This window comes from Chamaea fasciata, unplaced genomic scaffold, assembly GCF_029207755.1.
Source record: "Chamaea fasciata isolate MVZ Bird 193981 ecotype frontalis unplaced genomic scaffold, bChaFas1.0.hap1 SCAF_3, whole genome shotgun sequence".
Taxonomy (NCBI): domain Eukaryota; kingdom Metazoa; phylum Chordata; class Aves; order Passeriformes; family Sylviidae; genus Chamaea; species Chamaea fasciata.
Genome location: NW_027094088.1, coordinates 98,625,059 through 98,647,553, shown reverse-complemented (window position 1 = coordinate 98,647,553; position 22,495 = coordinate 98,625,059). Strand labels below are relative to the sequence as shown.

Genomic DNA, 22,495 nt, shown 5'->3' with positions numbered 1-22,495 from the left:
GGAAGCTGTAACTGCAATGAGGCCTCTACTGCCTCTCTTCTCCAGACTGAACAAGACAAGTGACCTTAGCCACTCGTATTCCCTCGGCTCAAGGCCCTTCACGATGTTCGTTGCCCTCCTTTGGACGCTCTAACAGCTTAATGTCTTTCTTATGCTGTGGAGCCCAAAACTGTCCCCAGGGCGCGCGGTGAGGTCCCTCTCCGCGGCGCTGCTTCCCAGCCTCTCGTTCCCCAGTCTCTCCGTACACCAGGCAGCAATTGTTCACTACCCTTCCCCCCCTTCTTTTCTATCAGAAAGCAGCCGGGGGGTGACTGCCGGTGGCTCTCCAGGCTGCTGCCAGCCTCTGCGCTGCCCAGCGCTGCGCTCCGGCTCAGCCAGGCCCGCTGTGCTGGGTGCCGCGCCGCTCCCGGGCAGGGCCGCTCCCGGGCCCGTTGTTGCCGCCGCCGCCGCCCGCGGCGATGGGCGCGGCCGGGGCCGGGCGGAGCCGCCCCCGCGCGTCACGGCCCGGGCGGGCGGAGTGCAGCGGCGGAAGATGGCCGCCGCGCCGAGCTGAGCGGCGCTCGGGGCCGCCGCCTCTGTGTGTGTCAGGCTCCGTCTGGGCCTGGGCCGCCGCCGCAGGGGCCGAGTGAGCCCGGCCGTGGGTGAGTAGCGGCGGAAGGCGGCGGCGCGGGCCGGCCGCGGAAGGGCAGGGGAAGGGCACGGGGCGGTGGGGGAGGCGGCGCTCCCGCTGCCAAACAAAGGGCGCCGCGGGGCCGCTCCCGGCGGGGCCCCAGGGGAGCGCTGGGCTCGGGCGATTCGCGGCTGCCGCGGCTCGGGGGCCCGGTCCCCTCACGCCCCGGTGCTCTCGGTGCAGGGCCGCGGGTCGGGAGCGGCGGCGCGCCCGCTTCGCTCTGCCCCGGGCATCCCGGGGCTCCGGCGGTGCCGTGTGCGGGGCGGGCCGGGCTCGCTGTGCGTGGTGGTGGCACTCGCGGGTGAAGAGTGCCGCGGGCACGGCCGGGGGTCCCTGTCACCCCTGTCCCGGGGGTGGAGGAGCCTCTTGTACCGTGTGTCTCTCTTATTGACTCGGAAAGGTAGATAAGGGTTCGACCTGTCAGGGAAGTTTTTGGCATCTAATTTCCAAGGTAAAGAATAACAGAACGGTTGAGGGTGGGAGGGACCTCCCAGGTCATAGGGTCCAGCCGTTCTCGAGTATGGACAGCAAGCGTGGATCTCCCGGACCGTGCCCAGAGGACTTTGGTGAGTCTCCAAGAACGGAGACGGCAACTTCTCTGGGGAACCTGTGCCGGTGCTGGGTCACCCTCACTCTAACAGTGTTTCCTGATGCTCAGAGACTCCCTTGAATGCAGAGAAGGCAGCGAAGCTGGTGAAAGGTCGGGAGCACAATCCTGTGCGGAGTGGCCGAGGGAGTGCTGGGGGTGTTTAGCTTGGAAGAGGCTCGGGGGTGACCTTATCACTCTCCACAACTGCCTGAAAGAAGGTTGTAGCCAAGTCGGGATCAGCCTTTTCTCCCATGCAGCAGGCGGTAGTACAAGAGAATGTAGCCTCAAGCTGTGCCGGGGGACGTTTAGGTTGGATATTAGGAGGAATTTCTTCTCAGAAAGAGTGGTTAGACATTGCAATGGACTGCCCAGGGACGTGCTGGAGTCACTGCCCCTGGAAGTGTTTAAGGACAGACCACTTGGTGCCTTGGTCTAGTTGACATAGTGGTGTTCAATCGCAGGTTGGATTCAGTGATCTCTCAGAAGTCTTTTCCAGCTTAATTGATTCTGTGTTTCACTTTCTGCCCATTGCTTCAGGTCCTGCCACAGGACACCACTGAAAGAGTAGCAATGTCTTAAAGGTAGTGGGGCTTTGCCACTTCGCATATATGCTTAAAAATTGGTTGGAAAAGTGTTTTCCTCTCTATAACTTTTGGTAAAGGATTAATGGTGGAATATTACAGTGATATGTTTTTTGCTGGAAAAGTGTTTAAATCATTGCCTGATTAATTACCCGACACTCCTTCTCCTGATCAAATAGTAAAGAAATGGACAGAAAAACAGAAGATCTTTTTCTGAGAAAGAAAGCCCATCTTTTTGTCTGCTGTATAGGCATCTGTTCTTTGTTCTGCATTTATTTAAAATAAATTAGTTACTAAGAAATAAAAATCTGCTTGAAATTCTGTGTGATCACAGCTTATGAAATGGTGCCATATTTTTTCTAAGTTCTACACCACACCATTCACTCTTTTTAAGTGGAAACATTAAAAGAGTTAGATTTTTGTCGTATAACTTGTGTCTGTGACTAACAAACCCTTGATTTTATGATACAGAGAAATGTGTTGGTCACATGAGACTGTAAGATGATGTTGCAGACTTTCTTGAGCCTTTGTGTATTTCGTACAGGTTTTGACAATTGATTTGTGTTGGTTAGTATCATTTAAAGAAACCCCTTAATATTAGTAACTGTCCTGGTTGCTTTCTTTTATCTGAGTTATTTAAAACCGGAAATAGTGATTTGTAGGGCTGAGCACCTTGTATTTTGTTTAGGACTTGAATTTTGTCTCAGAATTTAGATTTCTTAGCAGTATGTTACTGTTCATTGACCATATTTAAATTTTGTCTCGAAGGTGGACAGATTTCTCTGATAAAGTATAAATCCTGTTATTAAATACTTCACACTTTATTTTAACTGATTTCTTTTCCTGATTTTTTTAACCAGAGTGGAACGTAGGGATGTCTGATAGTTGCTATCATTTGACAACTAGCTCTGCATTTAAAATATAGATTTACATCTTTCCTGTCTTTTAAATGCAATCCCCGGTCTCTTTTGTTTTATTTAAACTAACAAAAAACCCATCACTGCAATATTTGGAAATAGCTGTTGCCCTGAGTGCATAAGGTAGAAAAGAAGGACTTCTGTATTTCCAGTTTCCCCTACTTCTTACTGTGTGCAATTATGATGGTTACAGTAGAGACCTCCTTTGTGCAATTTTTTTTCAGTTATATTGGTTTCAGGTTTCAAAAGAAGATTGTCTGTGTGTCTAGCTGTAGTTCACTTTTTGTGTCTTGATATTTTGGAGTTCTGCAATTTTGTTCTTTGTGATAAAGTAACAAAAAGTAAGGTAATTAAAAAAATGTCTTCTCACCTGGATAACAGAAATGTGGTTAAGAGAAGTAGAATGAATGTTCCCAGATAAATAGGGAAAAGCAGAAATGCAGCATAAGGTCATTAGTCACACTGGAGTTTCAGACACTGGAGAAGAAGTGTGGGTGTAGACTACTTGTGGAAACTAAGATTTGTTATTTCTCTGACTCTGAATACCAGAAATTAATATTTTTAGAGACTCATTTCAGCTATTCTGAAAATTTGTTCTTTAAACAGAATCCTGGTTGACTCAGTCCCAATAGAAAGAATATTTTAAAATATTTGCCACTTTCATGTGTTGCCTGACTTCTGATCTCTTCATGTTTAGGAAGTAGATCCGTTTAGGAAGGGATTACAGTGAGGTGTTGTAAAGGCTGGGCAATGCTTGTGTTAGTGAGGTTCTGTGTGGTATAAGTGAAGGTGATGTTTCAGCGTGTTTCTTTATGCCATCTTAAAGCATAAAAATGTGTGAGAACACTAAACTGACTTTTGTTAGTTTTCTATAATAAATTTCACGTGTACAATTCCTATGTTCCACATTTTTTAAATTCTAATTTGAAAAGATGGCGTTTCCAGTTCTTAAGGGTGAAATGCTGTGCGTTTACACATGTGAGTTGTATGTGCTCAGATTTGAGCAGCACAGTAATTACTTCCTTTTATAGCTAGCTGAGAGATCTGCCACGGTGTTGCATGTTGGGAAGGTGGCTTTTGTGTCTGGAAAAGGAAGGAGGCATTAAAAAGTAGTCAGCAGTCTTCACTGCATGATGAAAAGTATGAATTTAATGTCATTACTATCTTGACTTTCTTTTCTTTTTTTTGTATTCAGTAGGTATTCTCAGTAATGCTAGAGTTTTGATATTTGTTCGTAAAAGATCACTGTTTGCACAGTTAAAAAAATATGCAGAAGATCTATGTAAAAATTATGATAGTAGGAAAATTTAGTGGGTAATAATATTTTTTATGTAGTTAGGAGCTACTAAGAGGTTTTGAGAATACATAAAATACCTGCAGATTTGACCTTTGCTGTCAGTACTGGTGTTGATGAGAGAAACTATTTTTTTTTGAAAATTGACAAATTTTTGCAGTCTTTCCAAAACGATGGTAATGTTTGTCTGCTTCAGGTCAGGATGTGAGAACCTTACAAAAACAGGTTAATCCCTGTGCAAACATTGCCTTCACCTGAGCATTAGTGCACTTTATATGTCTTCATAGTTCTTGATGTGTTGTTAATTTTGTAAAATACCAGGATTTGCTACCCAAGGGCATAGTGAGATTTCCAAACTTGAAAGTTTGGATTGTGAATGAAGAGCAGATTTTTGCACGGGGAAATTAGCTCGCTCAGGTGGGAGGGAAAAGTTACAGCTTTCATTCTTATTGGAAAGGGGATTGGTTTCCAAATAGAATCATGGTTTTAATTGAATTTTTTGTTATGGGTTGTGAAAGTACTTCTGCTGTGTCAAAGAGAGTAAATGTGTTAATTGAGCAATTAAGGACTATTTGTGTATAGGGTGTTCTTGGATGATACTGGTTTTGCACTGTATTTATGAAATTTGGCAGGGATTAAGTTCTCATCCTTTAATTTGGTTAAGGATAAGCCTTAGAGTTTTCTTTTTTTTCTAGGGTTGTTTGAAAACTGTATGAATATGTATTTCAGGAGCTTTTTTCATTAGAGGGACCAGAGTAGAATTGCCTCTCTAACCAGAGACTGTTCCTCAGAGTCTTGCTTCATTTTTCATGATTATTTAAAAGAAATCTGAAGCATTGGAAGAAATCACACTTTAGTGACCAACCCCCAATTTTCATAACATAGTAACATACATTTTATTTAATAAAAAGGTGGACTGTGGCTGTATTTAGCTGCTGTTGAGTTGTTGTCATGGCTGAAAGTATTATGAACAGACCCATTCAGGCATATTTCAGGCATGTTCTTTGTTCTTGGTGGGGAAGAAATAAAGCAAAGTTTCCAAAAATCTTAATACCACCGTATTTTTTTTTTTCTGGAGTGGTGGGGGTATTTTTGTCAGTTTGGTCTTTGTTTTTGTCCCTAAACTGTGCTTTCCTAAAGCCCTCCAGAGATGTTCATCTTTGGATGCTCTAAGAAGCTTCCCTGAAAAGGGCAAATAAAAGCATGAGGATATAAAATGCATAATTAGAGTATTTTGATTTTGTGATTCTTGTTTTTATAAAATAGCCTGTTATTAATTCTAAGAAGGGGATATTATGTGACAGTGAAGCATAGGGGACAAGAAGTATGAATATTCTTGGAGATGTTTTACCGGTACAAATCTTTTTTCATTTTATAAAAGCAATTTTTACATGGAGTTTATAAACACATCTCTAGATGTGTTCATTGGCATCAGGTGTTTTGCTGATAGTCAGAGGTTTAAGCTCTGCATGAAGGCAGAAGCTGCACTGTTGCCCACTGGGATTTCTGAAGCAGGATGCTTATCTCCAGAGCAGCAGGGCTGCCTCTGCCTTTTGGAAATACGCCCATAGGGAACATCAAGGGAAGAATCTCACTTTGAGGAAGAAGCAATGCTGAATACTTTCTTTCTTTTCACACTAGCTAAGAATTAATTGGGGAAATTTTGATAGCAACTGCAGAGTATAAATCATTTGGTGAGACGTATTTAGTCATGTTTTGGGGATGTTCTTAATACAGTTTTCAATTTAGTATTTGGTATGGAAAATAGCATGGGAATTGAAGGTACAGCTATAGGAGAGAAGCTGGGAGATAGCACAGGAGAAGCAGAAAATGCCTGGGGTGGCAGTGGAGTTAGCAGCACATCACTATTCATGGATTTCTGTTATCAAATGTAAAAAATAATGGGAGGAATACAGGTGTATGTGAATGTCTAATGTCATTCTAAGTGCCTGAGAATATCTGAGTCTCCTGCATAGGGTTGTAAGATGCTGCTGTAGGCTGTGAGGGACATGGTCTGTTCTGGGCTGGCAACTGCATGCCAGGCAAGATGGTACTTTCCTGGTATTTTTTGTGTCTGAAATGGCAGTAGGAGCCAGTGTGTCCACACTGAGTCAGTAAAATTGCCTGTTCTTTTCAAACATTTTGTATTTTTTGTGGTTTAGTGGTTTTTTTGTTTTTAAGTTTGCAGCCTCTCAATCGGCTCTTCCTCCTACTGAAAAAAATGGAGACAAATATATACCACCACTGTGGTGTTGCTCACCCCCTTTGATGGTAATTTAACCGTACAGTAAGCATGACAGACCTTTCTGTTCTTAGTTTATTTATAGCTTTCTTGTGGGGCAGACTGGCTGCTTGGGCAGTGCCTAGGAAAACTGCTGCTGGGCTCTATGTGTCAAGTCTAGATTTATTTTTTGTTTCACTGGTTTTAGGTGTGGGTTTTAAAAAATGTCTGTAGTTTCTCTTGTCATGAGACATCGACGTGCAGCTGAATTTCATTTGCACGTACTCAGAGCTGCTGTCATCTTAACTGAGGTGTTAACTGGCATTATTTTGAACAAGGCATTTCTGTATGTGGGTCATCTTATGTCTGCATTGCTGTAGGTGAGCTCAGGTAGTATCTAACATATCCTGACAACAGTGTGTATGACTAAATATACTTGGTAAAGGAAAGAGGATGGTGTTACAGACTGTGTAAGCAATTTAAAGTGGAGCTGGATTATTTGATTTAAATCTCCAAATCGAAACTAACTTCTCTGTGCTAAGCACAGTGGAGTTCTTGCTGGCTTCCTCTCGTCTCTTTTGTTCCACCTCAGTTGGAAGCACAGAAAAATTCATTGTCTGCTCTGATTTGAGAGTAAAAGTAAGAATATTTGCCTGGGAAAGCCACTAGTCTGACTCCTCCCTGGGAGGGAATAGCCTAAGCAGTAGGCTTTAGCTAACACTAAACTGGAGGTTTTCCTCTGCTGTTGCAAGAAAAGCAGAGCACGATCATGTCAGCCACTGGTGAGGAGAAAGGTGTGAAGGGCTGCTGGAGTCTTGTGTTTAGCCCCATGACCTGTTCCGCATCCAGTGAAACTTCATTTAGGTCTAGTAAGTGACTCAACTTCTGTTGCTGTGTGTGTATAAATTTAACACAGTAGTACTACTGGTGCTCTGAACTTACTGGGCACAGCTTTTCAGGAAGTCTGAAATGGTTTTAGTGGTCTGCCTTAAAAAAGAAAAACTTTTGCTATCTTGCATATTAGAGGTTAAAAACATCATCAGTTGACAGAAGCCACGTTATGTTTGACTAGCAAGTTAACAACGTGCCATCACATGCAGGCATGTCTGCATAAAATTGGTGATAACTGATTTAGTAAATCGTGTTTCTTAGGGTTCCATATGGCTGCAGTTCAGCTAGAATCACTGTATTTTGTAATGCTGATTAGTCTCAATGCTCTGCTTATGCACATAAAGGATAAGGGTTATGTTGTAAATATAACGAGTATATATAAAGTATTTAATATATGCAGATATTCCTGTAATGCTGCATATACATATATGCATTCCATTCAAAATAATCATTTAGAAAACACATAACAGTTAGAGTAATTTCTGTAATTTTCTAAGAACTAGAGACTTAGACAAAGTTAAGACTTTGGAGGGAAATGTATTGCCTTTTAATGCACATCTCCAGAGTATTTTGTTGAGGAGAATAGCAGGTGTTTGTGCCCAGTCAATAAGTTATTAGCATACACAATTCATGCTTTCTGATGTCAAATGTCATTACTATTACTTATGATTTGCTGTTTTGGTTTTTTTTCTTTCCTGAAACACAGGTAAGCTTTGTTATTGAGAGGCATTTTAAATAGTGTGTGAAGATGGCGAGTCTGATGAGTCAGAGTCTGTTGACCTACGTAGAAGAAGGAAATGTTCCTGCTCTGAAAGCGCTACTTGAGAAATGCAGGGATGTTGATGAGAGAAATGAGGTAAGATGGTTTTTGAAAAGGTCAGTTTCACATTGCAGCTTATTAGTTACCGAATGAATAATTAGTGAGATCACACTGGTTATTCAATATACAAATTTCAGTTTTGTTTTTAAGTTATTGCTTACCTTTGCATAATGTGAGCACTGTGTGTTCAGTCTCTGACACCAGCTCAAGCGTCTTTCATAGTATTTGCTTTCTAGAATGTTCTTCTGAGCTGGAAAATGCAGCTCTATCCTTACTTTTTGAATGGAGTTTATACCTGTATTTCTGTGGCTAAGAATTGTTAGTTCACAGATCCAACTGCATATGTTCATTTTGTGTGAAACCTGGTATGGTGATAACCCTTGCCTCACATCCTGGTTTTCAGTCAAGAGATACTTTGTTATGCAATCCAAATAAAAGCATATATTGCAACTTACGTGAGCATATGCTCATGTAGATGAAAAAATATTTATCCAAGAGGTATGTCTAGAGCTTACCAGGAGTACACAAAAGTCTTGATACACAGTAGGGGGTTTATATGAGAATTATTCAGAATCTGTTATGTTGATCAATTTTTCATATCTGCATAAGATGGGAAGAATTTTTTTTGGAAAGAAGTCCATTGGCATATATTACTCAAACCAAAAAAGCATCATGCACATGGGAAAACAGTGTACAGAAATTAGCCTTACTGTAGTTATTAGATCTGGTTTCAATTAAGACAGTTTTCTTTCATTGTTGGCACATTCATTCCATGCTGTGTATGCACATATGCTGAGGTATTTCAGATGGGAGAATTTTTAAGTTTCAGAGCATACACATGAACTTCACCACCTGCCATGTAGCATATCTGAGAAGGGGAATGTCTGTTCCCTCTGCTGGCAGTTCCTTTTAACAACATGGCTGAAATCAGACAGATCGTGTTGATTTTATCAACTGTCACTGCCTTCACCTTCTTTTCTAAATTTTTCTTCATCTATTGGTGGGACTAAATGTAGTCCTGGGTTTCATCAACTGCTTTTTTTTGCAGAGATCATTTCCCTGATACCTGTTGTTTTCTGTTTTCTTACCTGTTGCATTGGAGAAGGTCATTTCTGCAGACGGATGCGTGTGGTTTGCCTCAGTTATAAACTCCTTGTGGGGATGGTCTGTATGTATGATAGGAGTTTAGTTTAAATGATAGCTCTTCCTTGGAATTCAGTGGCTTTAAGTGCAGTTCAGTTTCCAGTTTGGGACCTGTGAAGACATCTTTTCCTCTTGGGTAAAAGAAAATACCAAAAGGAGAGTGCCTTTGGAGATCTAAAAAGATTGCTGGCAAGCTAAGGTTTGCTAATGCCAGGACCTCCCAGGCTGCAGTGACTTGTCCAATGGTAGGATCACCCACATTGTTACGAACCGTTTATACCAGCGTTTTTTGACTGTGGTCAGTTGCCAGAAATGCTGGGATGTCCCAGTCAGTTTGTGTATGGGTGGTTTTGTTACATTAACTCTATCAGTTTCACTTAAGTGGGGCAAGTCTCAGCCTCTCTGCCTTTTCTCACACATCCTTCCACGTGTGTGATTTTTTTCTCTCTCATGCCAGACACATGAATTAACAGCTAATGATAGATGCTTGCTTTTTGTGGTACACTTTGATCCTAACAGCCTCCACTTTCTCCTGATGTGCCATTCTTTCTGCTCTTGGTACTGAGGGAGCTTCTGTATGTTCAATTCTGAATCTTCTGTTCTGTCACGGACTGCAGGAGTGCTAACCTGTTAGGTGGCACCACAAATTGATTTCCCTAAAATGATACAGCTGTGCTCCTTTATAATTTGGTTACTCTAATACTTAGACTGAGTTGTGATGTACTTGATGTGTGTGTGAGAAATATGGGCATTTAGTTGTTGTGGAGTGTCTAGACTCCTGGACAACTTTTGAGAATGAATCTGGAGGTCACAGATGTAGTAATTATCTTTTGTTTCTGTGTTGGTGAAATCTTTGTGATGGTTGCTAAAACATTATAACATTATACTTATATTTGAGAGTCTTCTAACAAAAAAGGAAGGATGTTTTCAGTACTCCTATAGAAAATTCTGTCTCAGAAAACCAAAGCCTGTCTGCAGCTATATGACACTTCTTACCGGAGGGAGTGATTTTACTATCCACAGCCTCTTCTTGCCCAGACATACTTTTATTTGGAATGTATTGTCCTTTTGTATTATCTTCTTGTGGAAGATCCTTTTGTGTTATCCTCTTGTGGAAGATGATGAGAATGATAACAATAGCACCTGTTCAGAAGGAGGTGAGAAGAATGGTCAGCCCGAAATAGGGGATTTTGTGTGTTTTGTTAAAGCACTGCTTGGAGGGGATCCCTGGAGATTATCTAGTCCTGTATCCCGAGGTGGGGTGGTTGGAGCCAGCTGGAATTGCCTGTGTCTGATACAGGACAGTCCCAGCCTGTCTTCACCAAGGTTGGGTGCAGTTCCCTCTGGGCATCCCAAGCAGACCCCTGGACTCAGTACAGTGAGGTTCCTGTCTGCCCAGCCTGTCAGTGCCCTCTGACAGGATGGCAGCACAAGCATCTGGTGCATCAGCCACTCCTCCCAGCATTGTCCAGGCTGTGAGGGTGCACTCTGTGCCATTGCTCCAGTCCTTAAAGAAAGGGTTAAATAGGATCCCAGTATTGATTCCCTGCACCAGTGACTGGCCTCCAGCTGGACTTTGTACTGCTTGTCCCAGTAATCTGAGCCCAGCACTGCAGCCTGTTTCAGTCCACCTCACTGTCCATTTGTCTAGCCTCTACTTCATTAGTGTCCCTGGTGGCGGTGGGAGACAGTGTTGAAATCCTTGCTAGATACAGCATCAACAGTGTCTCAGCTCTGTGTCCACTGACCAGTGATCACAGAAGGCAGAGTGGTCAATTCAGGATTTCTGAAATCACTTGGTGTGTGTATTCCCAGCTTATTAACTTGCATATCTTAAAGAGCAAAAGGTATGACTGTTTTCTCCTCCAAAGAGAGCTGTTCTTTTCTAAAAAGTAGCATTTTATTTTCTTTTGACTTTCTGAGCATTTAAATTCTTTTTTTTTAATGACCAGACCTAAAACTACTACTTGTTGATACGAAATAATTACCTTATAGATGTAATTACATAAGGAACAGGTGATGGGCCAGAAAGTGTTTTTGAAAGAATCCATGCATCTCTGTGGTTCTGTGTGTGTAGAGAGCAGAAAGAATCATCAAGTATCTTTATTAATCATATTGTTAATAGTTTCAATTATGAAGATTGGTGGTATTACTGTATTGTGATTCTGCATTGATTTTTATTCTTTCCAGGGAAATTGCTGGTATATAGCTCCTAACTTGTAGCTTTTGTATTATTTAGAGACTAGATAATTTGAGTTTTCTGTATGGTGGAGAGAAAAAAACAGAAGTGAGGTCAAGAAAAATTCTCTTAATTTCTTAAACTTTTAATAAATAAGTTTACTCTAAAATTTAGCAAGTTTTACTTTTCAGCATGCAGAGCAGTTGTATCTCAGAAATTTGCTGACACAAAAGTAGGCTGATGGAAGGGTGACAGATTCTAACTGACTTTTAAAATACTTCTGAAGGCAAATAAACCAGCTTTTGTATCTTTCATCTTCCCTGGGATGAGACTGTCTGCTAAGAACCCACGCTGCAGAGGACAGGAGTGATGTCTGCATTTCCTATGCTGTGAAATAAAAGTGGGGTATATAACCTGACTATTTTTTCCAAGGCTTTAGCAAATATTCATGTGAATCAATGTGCATGTTTTAATGGCCATTGTGGTTCCTAAGGTAGATAGATTTCTTTATTAATTTTTTAACCATGTGACTGAGTTGCTTCAAGTTGTAAAGATGTAACATGTATTAGAGATGTCTGAGCGAGCAAATAATTCAGAAAAGTAGGTATTTAATAATGTAACTTTTTTTCTTTTAGTAGTCCTTTATAATGTCTGAAATGTTTGGCGGTTTTTGTGTTTGTTTTTTAATCTCCTATGGTACAGGGTTTAATACCATAGTCTCCATTTTTATTGCGAGTGTACTGTGTGGTTTCAACATCAGTTCTTCTAACTGCTTCTCAGTGGCAATTAACAATGGAAACAATGTTGCTCTGTAGTTTCTGTGTTTTTATTGCGTGAGTATGTGTGTCATTTTCATCACTTCCCAATGCATCTATTTTCCTGTCACTTGGATTTCAGAATGGCCAGACTCCTCTTATGTTGGCTGCTGAGCAAGGCAATTTAGAAATTGTCCAGGAGCTTCTCAAGAAGGGAGCTAATTGCAACTTGGAAGATGCAGTAAGTATTAGTGCTTCATGTGATGGCACCTAACAGTGGAAGAGCAAGAAATTCCAAGGGGCAGGGAAAGAAAGGGAAATTAGGTTAGCGTTGAGCTCAGTGGGGGGAAAAAAGCAGGTGGAAAATGATGACATACGAGAGAAATTTTATACGAAATTGCTCAGCTTTTGTATTTCTCCAACCCCTCATGAAGAGTAGGGATATTCCTGAGATGTTGAAAACATCTTGGTCTCTGCTGAATTTGCTGGTGTTTCTTCTGGGAAATCAGAGTAGAGAAATACAGCATCAAAGATGAGGTCCAAAGGATTTTGCTTGTCGCAGTGTTGTTGAGGTATGTCAGTGGGTTGATTTTTTTGTTTATTTCTTTGGGCTGAATTTTTATTTGGTTTTGGTGTTTTTCCAGTAAATATCTAGAGAGAATTAAGGTTAAAGGATTATTTCAGATGAAAGCCAGAACAGTGGCAGAGAGGGGTTTCAAATTTATGAATTATCTTCGTGCCTCAGCAAGAGGTTGACTCCAGATGAAAGATGCCTAAAAGGGGTGAATAGAGCAGAGATATTGTTAGAAGGTTTTGAAAGGTCTTTATATTCCAGTGAAGAGCGATAAACAGGAAAAGGATATCACTTGGGTTTTTTACTTCTGCACTTAGTTTAAGTGTAGCAGTATGGACATCCAGGTCTTCTGTGGAAGCTGTCACCTAAAAAATCCAGAACTACAAATCTCCTACCAACCAACCAAATCTATATTGTTCTGAGACATTTATTACAATTGCTATAAGTGCCACAATTTCTATACTTCTAGGAAGAGCAGCTACCTTATAAACTGTTGCTATATTTTATAAGTGTGTAGCATATAAAAAATCAATCCACACCTGGATGTGCCTTGAGCAGTGGGGGGGAAATAAGCATAATGCGAGGGGAAATGTGTCTTCCTGAAGTGATCAGAAATGTGGAAAGCTGTGGTCCAGGTTACCTTGTATATCAGTCCCTTGAGTGCTGTCACACACTGTATGTGGAGACCCAGTGCCACTGTTTTCTGTGGTCCTGGTTAGCATCTCATTCCCTCTCAGCAGTTTTTAATGTCTTGACCTCATTTTCTAATCCTTTGTAAGTGCTGCTTCCTCCATATATTTATTAAGATAACCTGCAGTGAACTGAGGAGTGGAAAGGGCTAGATACTGGGTAGGAGAGCACATAATTGGAGGGGAGATTTGGGGTAGTTGCTCTGTATTTCCATGTGTATAACTGGCATGCTGTGAGTTTATTAGTACTTTTATTATTTTTTTAAAGGACAGCGGTTTTAAGGGCTTCTGTATTACCTGTTGTGGATTAAACATTTGAAAGACAAGGTTACTTGTATTAAAATACTGAATATTACTTTGTAACATTTTTTCCTTTGTTTTCTAGGATAACTGGACAGCTCTTATTTCAGCAGCTAAAGAAGGACATGCAGCTATTGTAGCAGAGCTACTCAATTATAATGTCAGTTTGGAGCATCGGGATTTGGTATGTATTGTCTTATTATAAAAATAAAATAGAAAAACAGTTTTGTGAATTGGAGATTTTCAATTCCATAAAACTAAGGGAAGGTCTTTCATTTTTTCCATTATGTACCCAGTGCTGCTGAAATGAAAAAGAATATATAGTTAAATATTGCTTTTTACACCTGTTAAATGATTGCTTTAATGTTAATAATGGCAGCTGGTTTACTAAGGCTGCTTTTTCCCCCTTAATTTGCTTTGGAAAAAAAAGCTAAATTGGAGATCAGTTTGATTTTGGGTGTGTTTTGTGTGGGTGACGTTTTTTTGCAGGAGGAGGGTTGGTTTTTGTTTTTTTTTGTTGGAGGTTTTTTTGGGTGCTAGTGGCTTTTTTAAAGTATTCTGGTAAAATAAACATTTTCTTTCCCAGAAGATACCTGTCTGTATTTGCGTTTACTCTGGACAGCCATTGTTGTTCATACAGCAGTCCCTGTTTTCAGTCTCCCAACACTTGCTTTCATTCATCTTGCCAAATTTTGATATGGGAAAGTGGGCACTACAGTCCAGCCCATTGAAAGAGTTACAAAAGCTGCTGACAGGAGTCTAAGGTTAGATGGCCCTGAAGAGCCATAAACTGTCTTCATTGACAGAAGATGGAATTAGGTACCTGCAAGGACTAATTTTGTTCTGCTTAAGTTAAAATGCAGAAAACCACTGGGAGTGAGTTCAAGTGCTTTCTTTAATTGAAGTGCCACTCTGTCTGAAAGCCGAGGCATCTTCACTAACCAAGATTTTTTGTTTACCGTTAAGCACATTCACATGGTCAAGTGCTTGATTTCTAGACCTCTGTCAGTCAGAGGGATCTTTCACATCTCCAAAAGTGTATTATAAAGAAATAAATAAAATTGTGCTTACAGTTATTGGAGGCATACTGTTGTTTTGACATTAAATTTGTTTACCTGACCTGTCAAATGCCTTATGCAGTGAAACTTTAATGTCTCCTAGCTTACAAACTTAAATGAACACACCAGTGTAGTTTGAAATTAATAGCTCTTACTACTCCCTGCTACAGAAATCAAAAATAAACTTTCCATGTTAATTGATTTGGAATCTAGACTTGGTTTTAAGATAGTGGTGTGTTTCTTGTTTTTTGTGAAATCTGGTGGTTGGATTTGAATGCATTTGAAATCTGAATTCGGTGTTCAGCAACATTAAGGACATGATGTTTTCCTGAGTTTTGCATGTAACAGGAACTTGGTACTTCCATACAAGAGCCTATTTATTCTAAATAAATAGGACTACAACATTGTGTGGTCAGTCCTTACTATGTTTTGAATTTGCAGAATAGTCTTAGGACAAATAGAAAATGAAATAAAAGTCATTAGTTGTATTTCTAAGTATTTTTCAGTTTTTACATTTCTTTGAATTGTCTTTGCTAGGGAGGATGGACTGCCCTGATGTGGGCATCATACAAAGGCCGTACTGAAGTGGCTAAACTGCTGCTTGAGAAAGGAGCAAATCCAAACATCACAGGCATGGTAAGTTTTAGTTTTATGCATCTGCTCCTCCCAAGTATTTGAAGTCCTCATCTTATTGTTTTGGTTAAACATTTTGCATTTTTTGCAGTATGACATTTATCGCTGTACTTTATAAAGGGCTTGCTTTAATAATCTGTGTGATTGCCACTTTTTTAATAATTTTTGATTTTTTTTTCTTTAATTGAAGCAAATGGTTGTATAGCTCATACTAAGATTCAAATTATCAGCAGAGGAAATAATAGAAAAGTGTATCTAATGTTACTTGTATAATAACTGTCATTTTTCTACATCTGTAGAAGTTAATGGAGTAACTGATGTGCGCAATTTAGAAATTATAACTTGCTTTAATTGTTTCATAATCGTTTAGATTATATGCACATATACCATTCATGTTAGAGAATAAAAATCCCCAAGATTTTGAGGTTTAGTTCATTTTGTGAGCGTTTTCTGCAAAAGTGTAGGCACTGAACAATTTGTTCATCCTGTCAGTTCTCTGCTGTTTGAGGCTGTGAACAGTGAAGGGAGAACCCCAGTGGCCAAAACAACCTTTGTGATGGTTGATTTTCTCTGGTTTGCCTGTGCAGTGTCTGTGTGTGTGGCAGAACTTCTCTGCAGTCCTGATTACTTAGGGATATTACATGGCTGTCCGTTGCTTCCTTTCTACCTTACAAATGTTCCTATTAAGATGAGAATGTGAATTTACAAACCTTGTTTAAAGTGTTATAAATCAAAACTGATTCAAAACAGTGGGCATCTTCCTCGATATCATCTAGGTAATGTACTAGATAATAATTATTGATAATGTAGTTGGATTTATTTCTGTATGTTCATTCTTCTGTGGGTTTAACTTCTCTTGAGACTTGTTTTGTTGATGTAAAATAATTAAAATACATAAGACTATAATTATTTGTTTTTTAATTCCAAGCAATACAGTGTTTATCCAATTATTTGGGCAGCAGGACGTGGCCACTCCGATATAGTCCATCTCTTGCTGCAGCATGGAGCTAAAGTGAACTGCTCTGACAAAGTAAGTTACACCTATATAACATTTAATTTCTGTAATGTTTGATAAATTTCTTGTAAAAGGAAATCTCTGAGTTCTTGATTAGAAAAACCCCTTGTTTTATTTTACCTATGAGATTAAAATTAGCGTGCTAGAGTAAGTTGTTATGCATGAAAGAGGTTTTTCCATAGTGTGCTCAAGATGTCTGTGAATGTATTCCTATTTTCTGAGCTATTGGAAACCTTGCTATCCTAGGTTGTATAGAAAAATAATTCTTACAGCCATCTACAAAAGAACAGTTAAAGTGGCTTTTCAAATGCTTGTGTTAATTCACAAGACCCACTTATGTTTTTGTAAAAACTCAAGCAATGAAGTATAGGATAAATAATAGGTTGTATGGGATACTAAATACAGAAAGCAATATGATAAAATGTTGTGAATGTTTTTTCAGTATGGAACCACCCCGCTGGTTTGGGCAGCAAGGAAAGGTCATTTGGAGTGTGTGAAATACCTGCTGCAGATGGGAGCTGATGTTGATCAAGAAGGAGCTGTAAGTAACTGCATTTTTCAGTGATAAATACATCCTGTTTGGGTTTTTTAATAAAACAAATAGCAAGAAATACATGAAACAAGATGAAATGTTGGTGTTGGAGTGCTTTGCTTTCCAGCTATTTGATGACTGCATGTGGGAGTTTCTGAAATTTCTTTGTGCCCTTTAATAAAACTATGATGTAGCTAGAGAGTTGTGGTGACAGTGGACACACTAGTATCTTAAGTGTAAATTTTAATGACCATGAAATTAATTCAGGTAATTGTTATCTGAAGGCTCATGCTATCAAAATTCATTCAGTATCCAAGCTTGATACATCTTATTCCTCAGTGCCATTTGAAAAGTAAATCAAACACAAATCATCTTTTGGAAATAATCATGGTGACTGCAACTTTTCAGAAATTGAATTTTTTTCAGAAGTTTCAGCTGCATATTGTTTTTAAATAAAGCAAATTACGTTTGAATTGCTTGTCAAAACAAACAAAAAATCTATTAAAAGTTAAGTGGAAGATTAGGAAAACTTTTGGGATTCATATGATTATATCTGAAGTTCTTCAAAAATCCTCTTTGTGAACAGTATTGGTAGACCTGGGTGCTCTGATAATACTATGTTCCCATATGACAAGAAAATTATTTTGTCATATGTGTGGCATTCTGGAGAAAGAATAAACTGATCTGAACTTTACTTCTTGTATTTCAAGAGTTCTGTACTATTGCTCTTAGTTTATTTCTTTGATTTTAAAAGGCCTGGATTTTGGTGCACTTTAAAACACAAAACTGAAGTAGCGTTTGGATGATTAAGAGAGTAATGTCAGTGAGTGTTCTCTTCTTGTTTGAACTGCTGATATTATGATGATTGCTGCGTTCACTGTACATTAAAATCTTTTGGTTTTATTTAAAGAATTCTATGACTGCACTTATTGTAGCAGTGAAGGGTGGCTATACTGACTCAGTAAAAGAAATACTGAAAAGGAACCCAAATGTAAATCTAACAGATAAAGATGGAAATACAGCTTTGATGATTGCGTCAAAGGAGGGACACACTGAAATTGTGCAGGATCTTCTTGATGCTGGAACTTACGTGAACATTCCTGACAGAGTGAGTCAATTTTCAGCATAATTGTTGTTTTGTATGCAGATTTGTAAATATGTGATTTTTCTGGCGTTCTAATTTTTCTGCCATCTAGGGGTATTTTTGTGTATTGCTCTTCTACAAGTATGTTAAGAGGTAAATGTTGCTATGGGAAGGTAAAGGATAAACTACTGGCACTACTCTTTTTCTTTGAGATGCTTGAATTGAGAACATAGGGCATATGACTTATCTGTAACATAAGACTAATACTGAACTAATCTGTAGGTTTTGGGTGGAATACTGCTGCTAAAACTGTAAACCTTGTATTCTGTAAAAAAGAATGTATTTAATTCAGCATGTACCTTTATCTTTCACAATGAAACTTTTTACTAGAAAACTTGCGTGTATGAGAGGGAGACTTCAGCTCTGGGTCAAGAGATGTAAATGTGACGCTGTGTACTTGACCTATACATGCCTTACTCAGTAGAGATGTGACACATCATAGAACAGTGCCCAGAGTGTGAATCTGCTTGCTGGCAGCTCAGGATTTTATTTGGTTACTTATACGGGTGCTTTGCACTGTCTGCAGTGCCCTCTTGATAGTCAGGTGTTTCTGAAGTGTCAGAGACAGGTCAAACACTGCAGCCTTGAGGCTGTAGTTGGTTGGATACCTAAACTTAGATGTCTCTATCAAGGTCAGTGACTTAGTTCTGAGCAGTAATACATTTTTGAGGCTGCATTCCCAATCCCTAAGTTGGATTGCTTGGGGTTGCAGAGAATGGAGGAAAGCTTCCTAATATTTGCCTCATAGATTTATAAGGGTTTTTGGATGCATTTTTCTGTATTTCAAGTGTCAGTGCACTTCTCAAGTGGCAATGTACAGTGTTGCATGTCACAATAAATTTGACCTCAGCCATATATCTAAGCAAACTTTAAAAATATTTAAGAAAATACATTGCATTCCTTCATAGCACCTCTTCTGCCACAATGTCCTACAGCAGTCTGCATTTCTGTGCTTTCAAGAAGGAGAAATTAGAGCTTTCAGCACAGCTCATTGCATTCCAAAAATACACCTAACAATGAGTACTCTTTGTTTCAGATGCTAGAGTAGGTTTTGATATGGAAAATTTCTTGGTTTGCCAAGTATGGAATGACTGATGGATGGGGCATTTCCTACTCCTGAGCTGAGTTCCACACCTGTGATTTTGCTATACTTTTATTTGTTTTTCCTGTTGCATCGTAAAAGGAACACTAGGCATTTTCTGGAGTATAAGGTAGTTTCTGAAGTTCTGGCATGTTCTTAAGTGTGTTAAAATCAGAAACATAATTGTAACTTTGTTTTATATATATACAACTCCATTTACCACACCAAAATATTTTTTGTTTTGATCTGAGATGAAATCAGCCTTTTGCTTTTTTTCTTTGTAATACCGTAGTATATTTAAACAAGATAGCAGTCAAATCTGCACAAAAAAAAAAGGCATAAATTTATTCACAATTCTTGAGGAGCTTTTGTCAGCTGTGAAACATCTCAAGGAGGCAGACAATATTCCTGTCTGATTGTAAGTAGTTATTACTATGAGTGTTTGGTCTTCCTATGAACAGGAAACAGCGGGCTTTTTTCATATTTATTATTGATTTATGCTGGTTTTTTGGGGGATAGTGGTTTAAACTAGACCTATTTATTGAGTGTTTGTTTTCCTGAACAATTGAAAAAAGTTGGTTTTTCTATTATATACCCATTTTTTCAGAGATAGTTCTGTTTTCTGTATCTTTTTTTAATGAGTGGAGATTTCTTAGTCTAAATAGGCATACTGTATATTTGGAAGCTATAATTCAGTCTCTGTTGCACTACTTATTGGTAAATAATGTTAATTCATGTTCAATATTCTTTCACAATTTTTTTTAGAGTGGAGATACAGTGTTGATTGGGGCTGTTAGAGGTGGTCACGTTGAAATTGTGAGGGCCCTGCTCCATAAATATGCTGATATAGATATCAGAGGTCAGGTAAGTTAATGTTAGAGTACTTCTTAAATAGGATGTGAATTTGTACACCAAACAATTACATTATGTTCCTGAAAATAGGGCGTTAAAGTTTGCTCTGTCTACTCTGTAGGAAACTCAAATTCCATCAAACAGTAAAATACATCACATTGCTGTGCAGGTTTTAAAATATAAGATGCATGTAATTGTAATGGCTTGTTAAGCACAGTTTTTTCAGTTAATTGTATAACGGTTGAAAAGCGAAAGATGGAAACTGAAATTGTTTCATCTGCACTACTGAAGAGATTTAAAATAATGACATACTTTAAAAGACAATATAATGATTTTAATCATATTTTACATAGAATATCAATGAAATGTGACACACCCAAGATTATATCTGTTGTCAGAGTGGTTCTATCACTGTGCTTGGTTGGTTCTTGTCTCCACCAACTTTGTGTTGCGTTCTGTTAAACGCCGTTGTCAGTGATTTCCATGTTTTCTACCTACCCCTTCTTTCTTTTTTGTCCTTTGATTAAGGTATTAGTTTTATTCTTCTGCTGGAAGCTCTCTCAGTCAGCATGGTCCTTGTTTTTGTTACATTTAACTTGCATTCTTTTGCTTGAAGCTATTCCAATCACTCTGCTTTGTCAGCACCCATGTTCTACCAAGTTTGAACACAAAACTAACTAGTCACTGAGAGCTGCAAAGGTGCCAGTGCCTGCTGCTGCTGCAGAGCCTCTCTGAGCAACCAACAAGTTTTTGTTTTCAAGAAAAAGTAGCATTTGGATCTCTTCCTCTAACCTGCCATTGGCAACCTGTGTGTCTCAGCTTCTGGCTGTGATGTGGATTTGAAAATCTGTAGCTTTTCAACATCTTGCTATGACTGAAGCAATACAGAAACAGCAAGAGGATGCAATGTCTTTGGTAGCTTGTGACTTTTGGCAGTGTGAGGTTGCTTGAGTGGCAATTTGCACTGGTTGATCTAGAGAATGCTTTTGCAGCCTTACAGGAGGCAAAGCAGGAGTCAGTACCATCAGAGCAATGTTCTGGCTTTGCAGTTCAGGTCATAGTTTAGGACCAGCAGTATAAAAATTGGAGATGAGTGTTATTGAACTTCCCTGCTGTTCTGCATTGCAGCACCTGCCTGCTGGCCAGACCTGTTCTGGGGAGATGTGTTGGCTGCCCAAATTTGCGACATTTCAGTAATATTGCTGAGTCTTGTCCAGCCTTCCAGCAATGGTGTTCCTTGCTGATCATTCATTCACTAGCTGGCAGATACCTTCAGCAGATAAAACATGACTAAAAGGTCCTTGAGAGTGTGTTGGTGCAGGTGAGGGCACAGGTGGTGTTTTCCTCAGCCCTTCTGGGAGGGGGAAGGACCCAGCTGGGAGCACCTGGCAGACCTGTGCCTGGCTGTGTAGCTGATGTACAGCTCAGGCTGATGTCTTGGAAGCCAGCTCGCTGAAGGTCAGAGAAGGTGAAACCCAAGTGATTGGAGAGGAAAGAAATCTTAGTGACTGGGCTTGTTTAAACTGTTGGGAAAGGCTTTAAAGTCAGTTTGGTGTGAAGCCCACGAGCGCAAGACAAAGAGCTGCAAATGAAAGAAGCAAGCAAGGTAGAAGGCTGCAAGGGGCAGTTGGACATTCCTGCTTAGAAGCAGGTGTGTGTTCAGAGGCTTTTCTTAAATGTCTCTACAAAAATATGCATCAAACAGAAGGAGTTACAGTACAGTCACTAGGCTACAGAAATACTGCATGTGTGAAGACTTTCTGGGGTAGCACACATCTGCACATCACTGGGGGGAAAAAAGATGACAGAAGCAGATTTGCAACTATGAACCTTCCCCCAGGTTTATGGATAAAATGTCTGTCTGATCAGCATTCTGGTACTTAGTGTTGACTTTCTTGTCCATATACTTTTACAGCTTTGCAGCTTGCATGGCCTCTGAAAAAAAGTTGGTTTATTTCATTAGGTTATTTCTATATTTGAGTTAGAACTGAATACTTACACAGTTTCAGAAACTTTTTCAAGACAGGTGGAGTCTACTTGGATTGTTAAAGCTCTTAATATATTTCATAAAGGTTTTCAAAATAGATTTATATTCCCTAGCCAAATCTGCATCCTCCCCTCTAAATTCTACTGTTGTGCCAGTTAGGTTTGTTGACCTTTCCCTTTGCCTTGAGCTGTGCTTATAATTGCATTATATGCAATTTTTAATATATAGTGGTTGTACTTCACTGTTTTTGAAATTACCCAACTAAATGAAAATACTGTTAGTGTTTAATACTCTTTTTTTTTTTTTTAAGGATAATAAAACTGCTTTATACTGGGCAGTTGAGAAAGGCAATGCTACAATGGTGAGGGATATCTTGCAATGCAACCCTGATACTGAGACATGTACCAAGGTAACAATTAGAATTTTAATTTAATTGCTTTTTTAACCATCTCTTCTTTTCTCAGCTCTTATGTAATGTGAAGATCATACCAAATTCAGTTTTTGTGAAGTATTGGTACCTTGAATGCTGTTAATTTTTTTTTTCTGAAATAAGGCTTCTCAGCAATAGTA

At 39.4% G+C, this 22,495-nt stretch overlaps 1 protein-coding gene across 2 annotated transcripts in view; it reads left to right on the top strand.

The window, feature by feature from the left end:
• Positions 1 to 530: 530 nt before the first annotated feature.
• Positions 531 to 22,495, top strand: part of KIDINS220 (kinase D interacting substrate 220) — a 74,884-nt gene continuing 52,919 nt past the window's right edge. For both annotated transcript variants that reach the window (XM_066179889.1, XM_066179887.1), the window contains exons 1-10: positions 531 to 641; positions 7,870 to 8,019; positions 12,203 to 12,301; positions 13,709 to 13,807; positions 15,219 to 15,317; positions 16,243 to 16,344; positions 16,772 to 16,870; positions 17,772 to 17,969; positions 19,852 to 19,950; positions 22,236 to 22,334. In XM_066179889.1, coding sequence (XP_066035986.1) covers positions 7,912 to 8,019; positions 12,203 to 12,301; positions 13,709 to 13,807; positions 15,219 to 15,317; positions 16,243 to 16,344; positions 16,772 to 16,870; positions 17,772 to 17,969; positions 19,852 to 19,950; positions 22,236 to 22,334 — 1,002 coding nt within the window. In that variant the 5' untranslated portion in view covers positions 531 to 641; positions 7,870 to 7,911. The remainder of the gene's footprint in view (positions 642 to 7,869; positions 8,020 to 12,202; positions 12,302 to 13,708; positions 13,808 to 15,218; positions 15,318 to 16,242; positions 16,345 to 16,771; positions 16,871 to 17,771; positions 17,970 to 19,851; positions 19,951 to 22,235; positions 22,335 to 22,495) is intronic.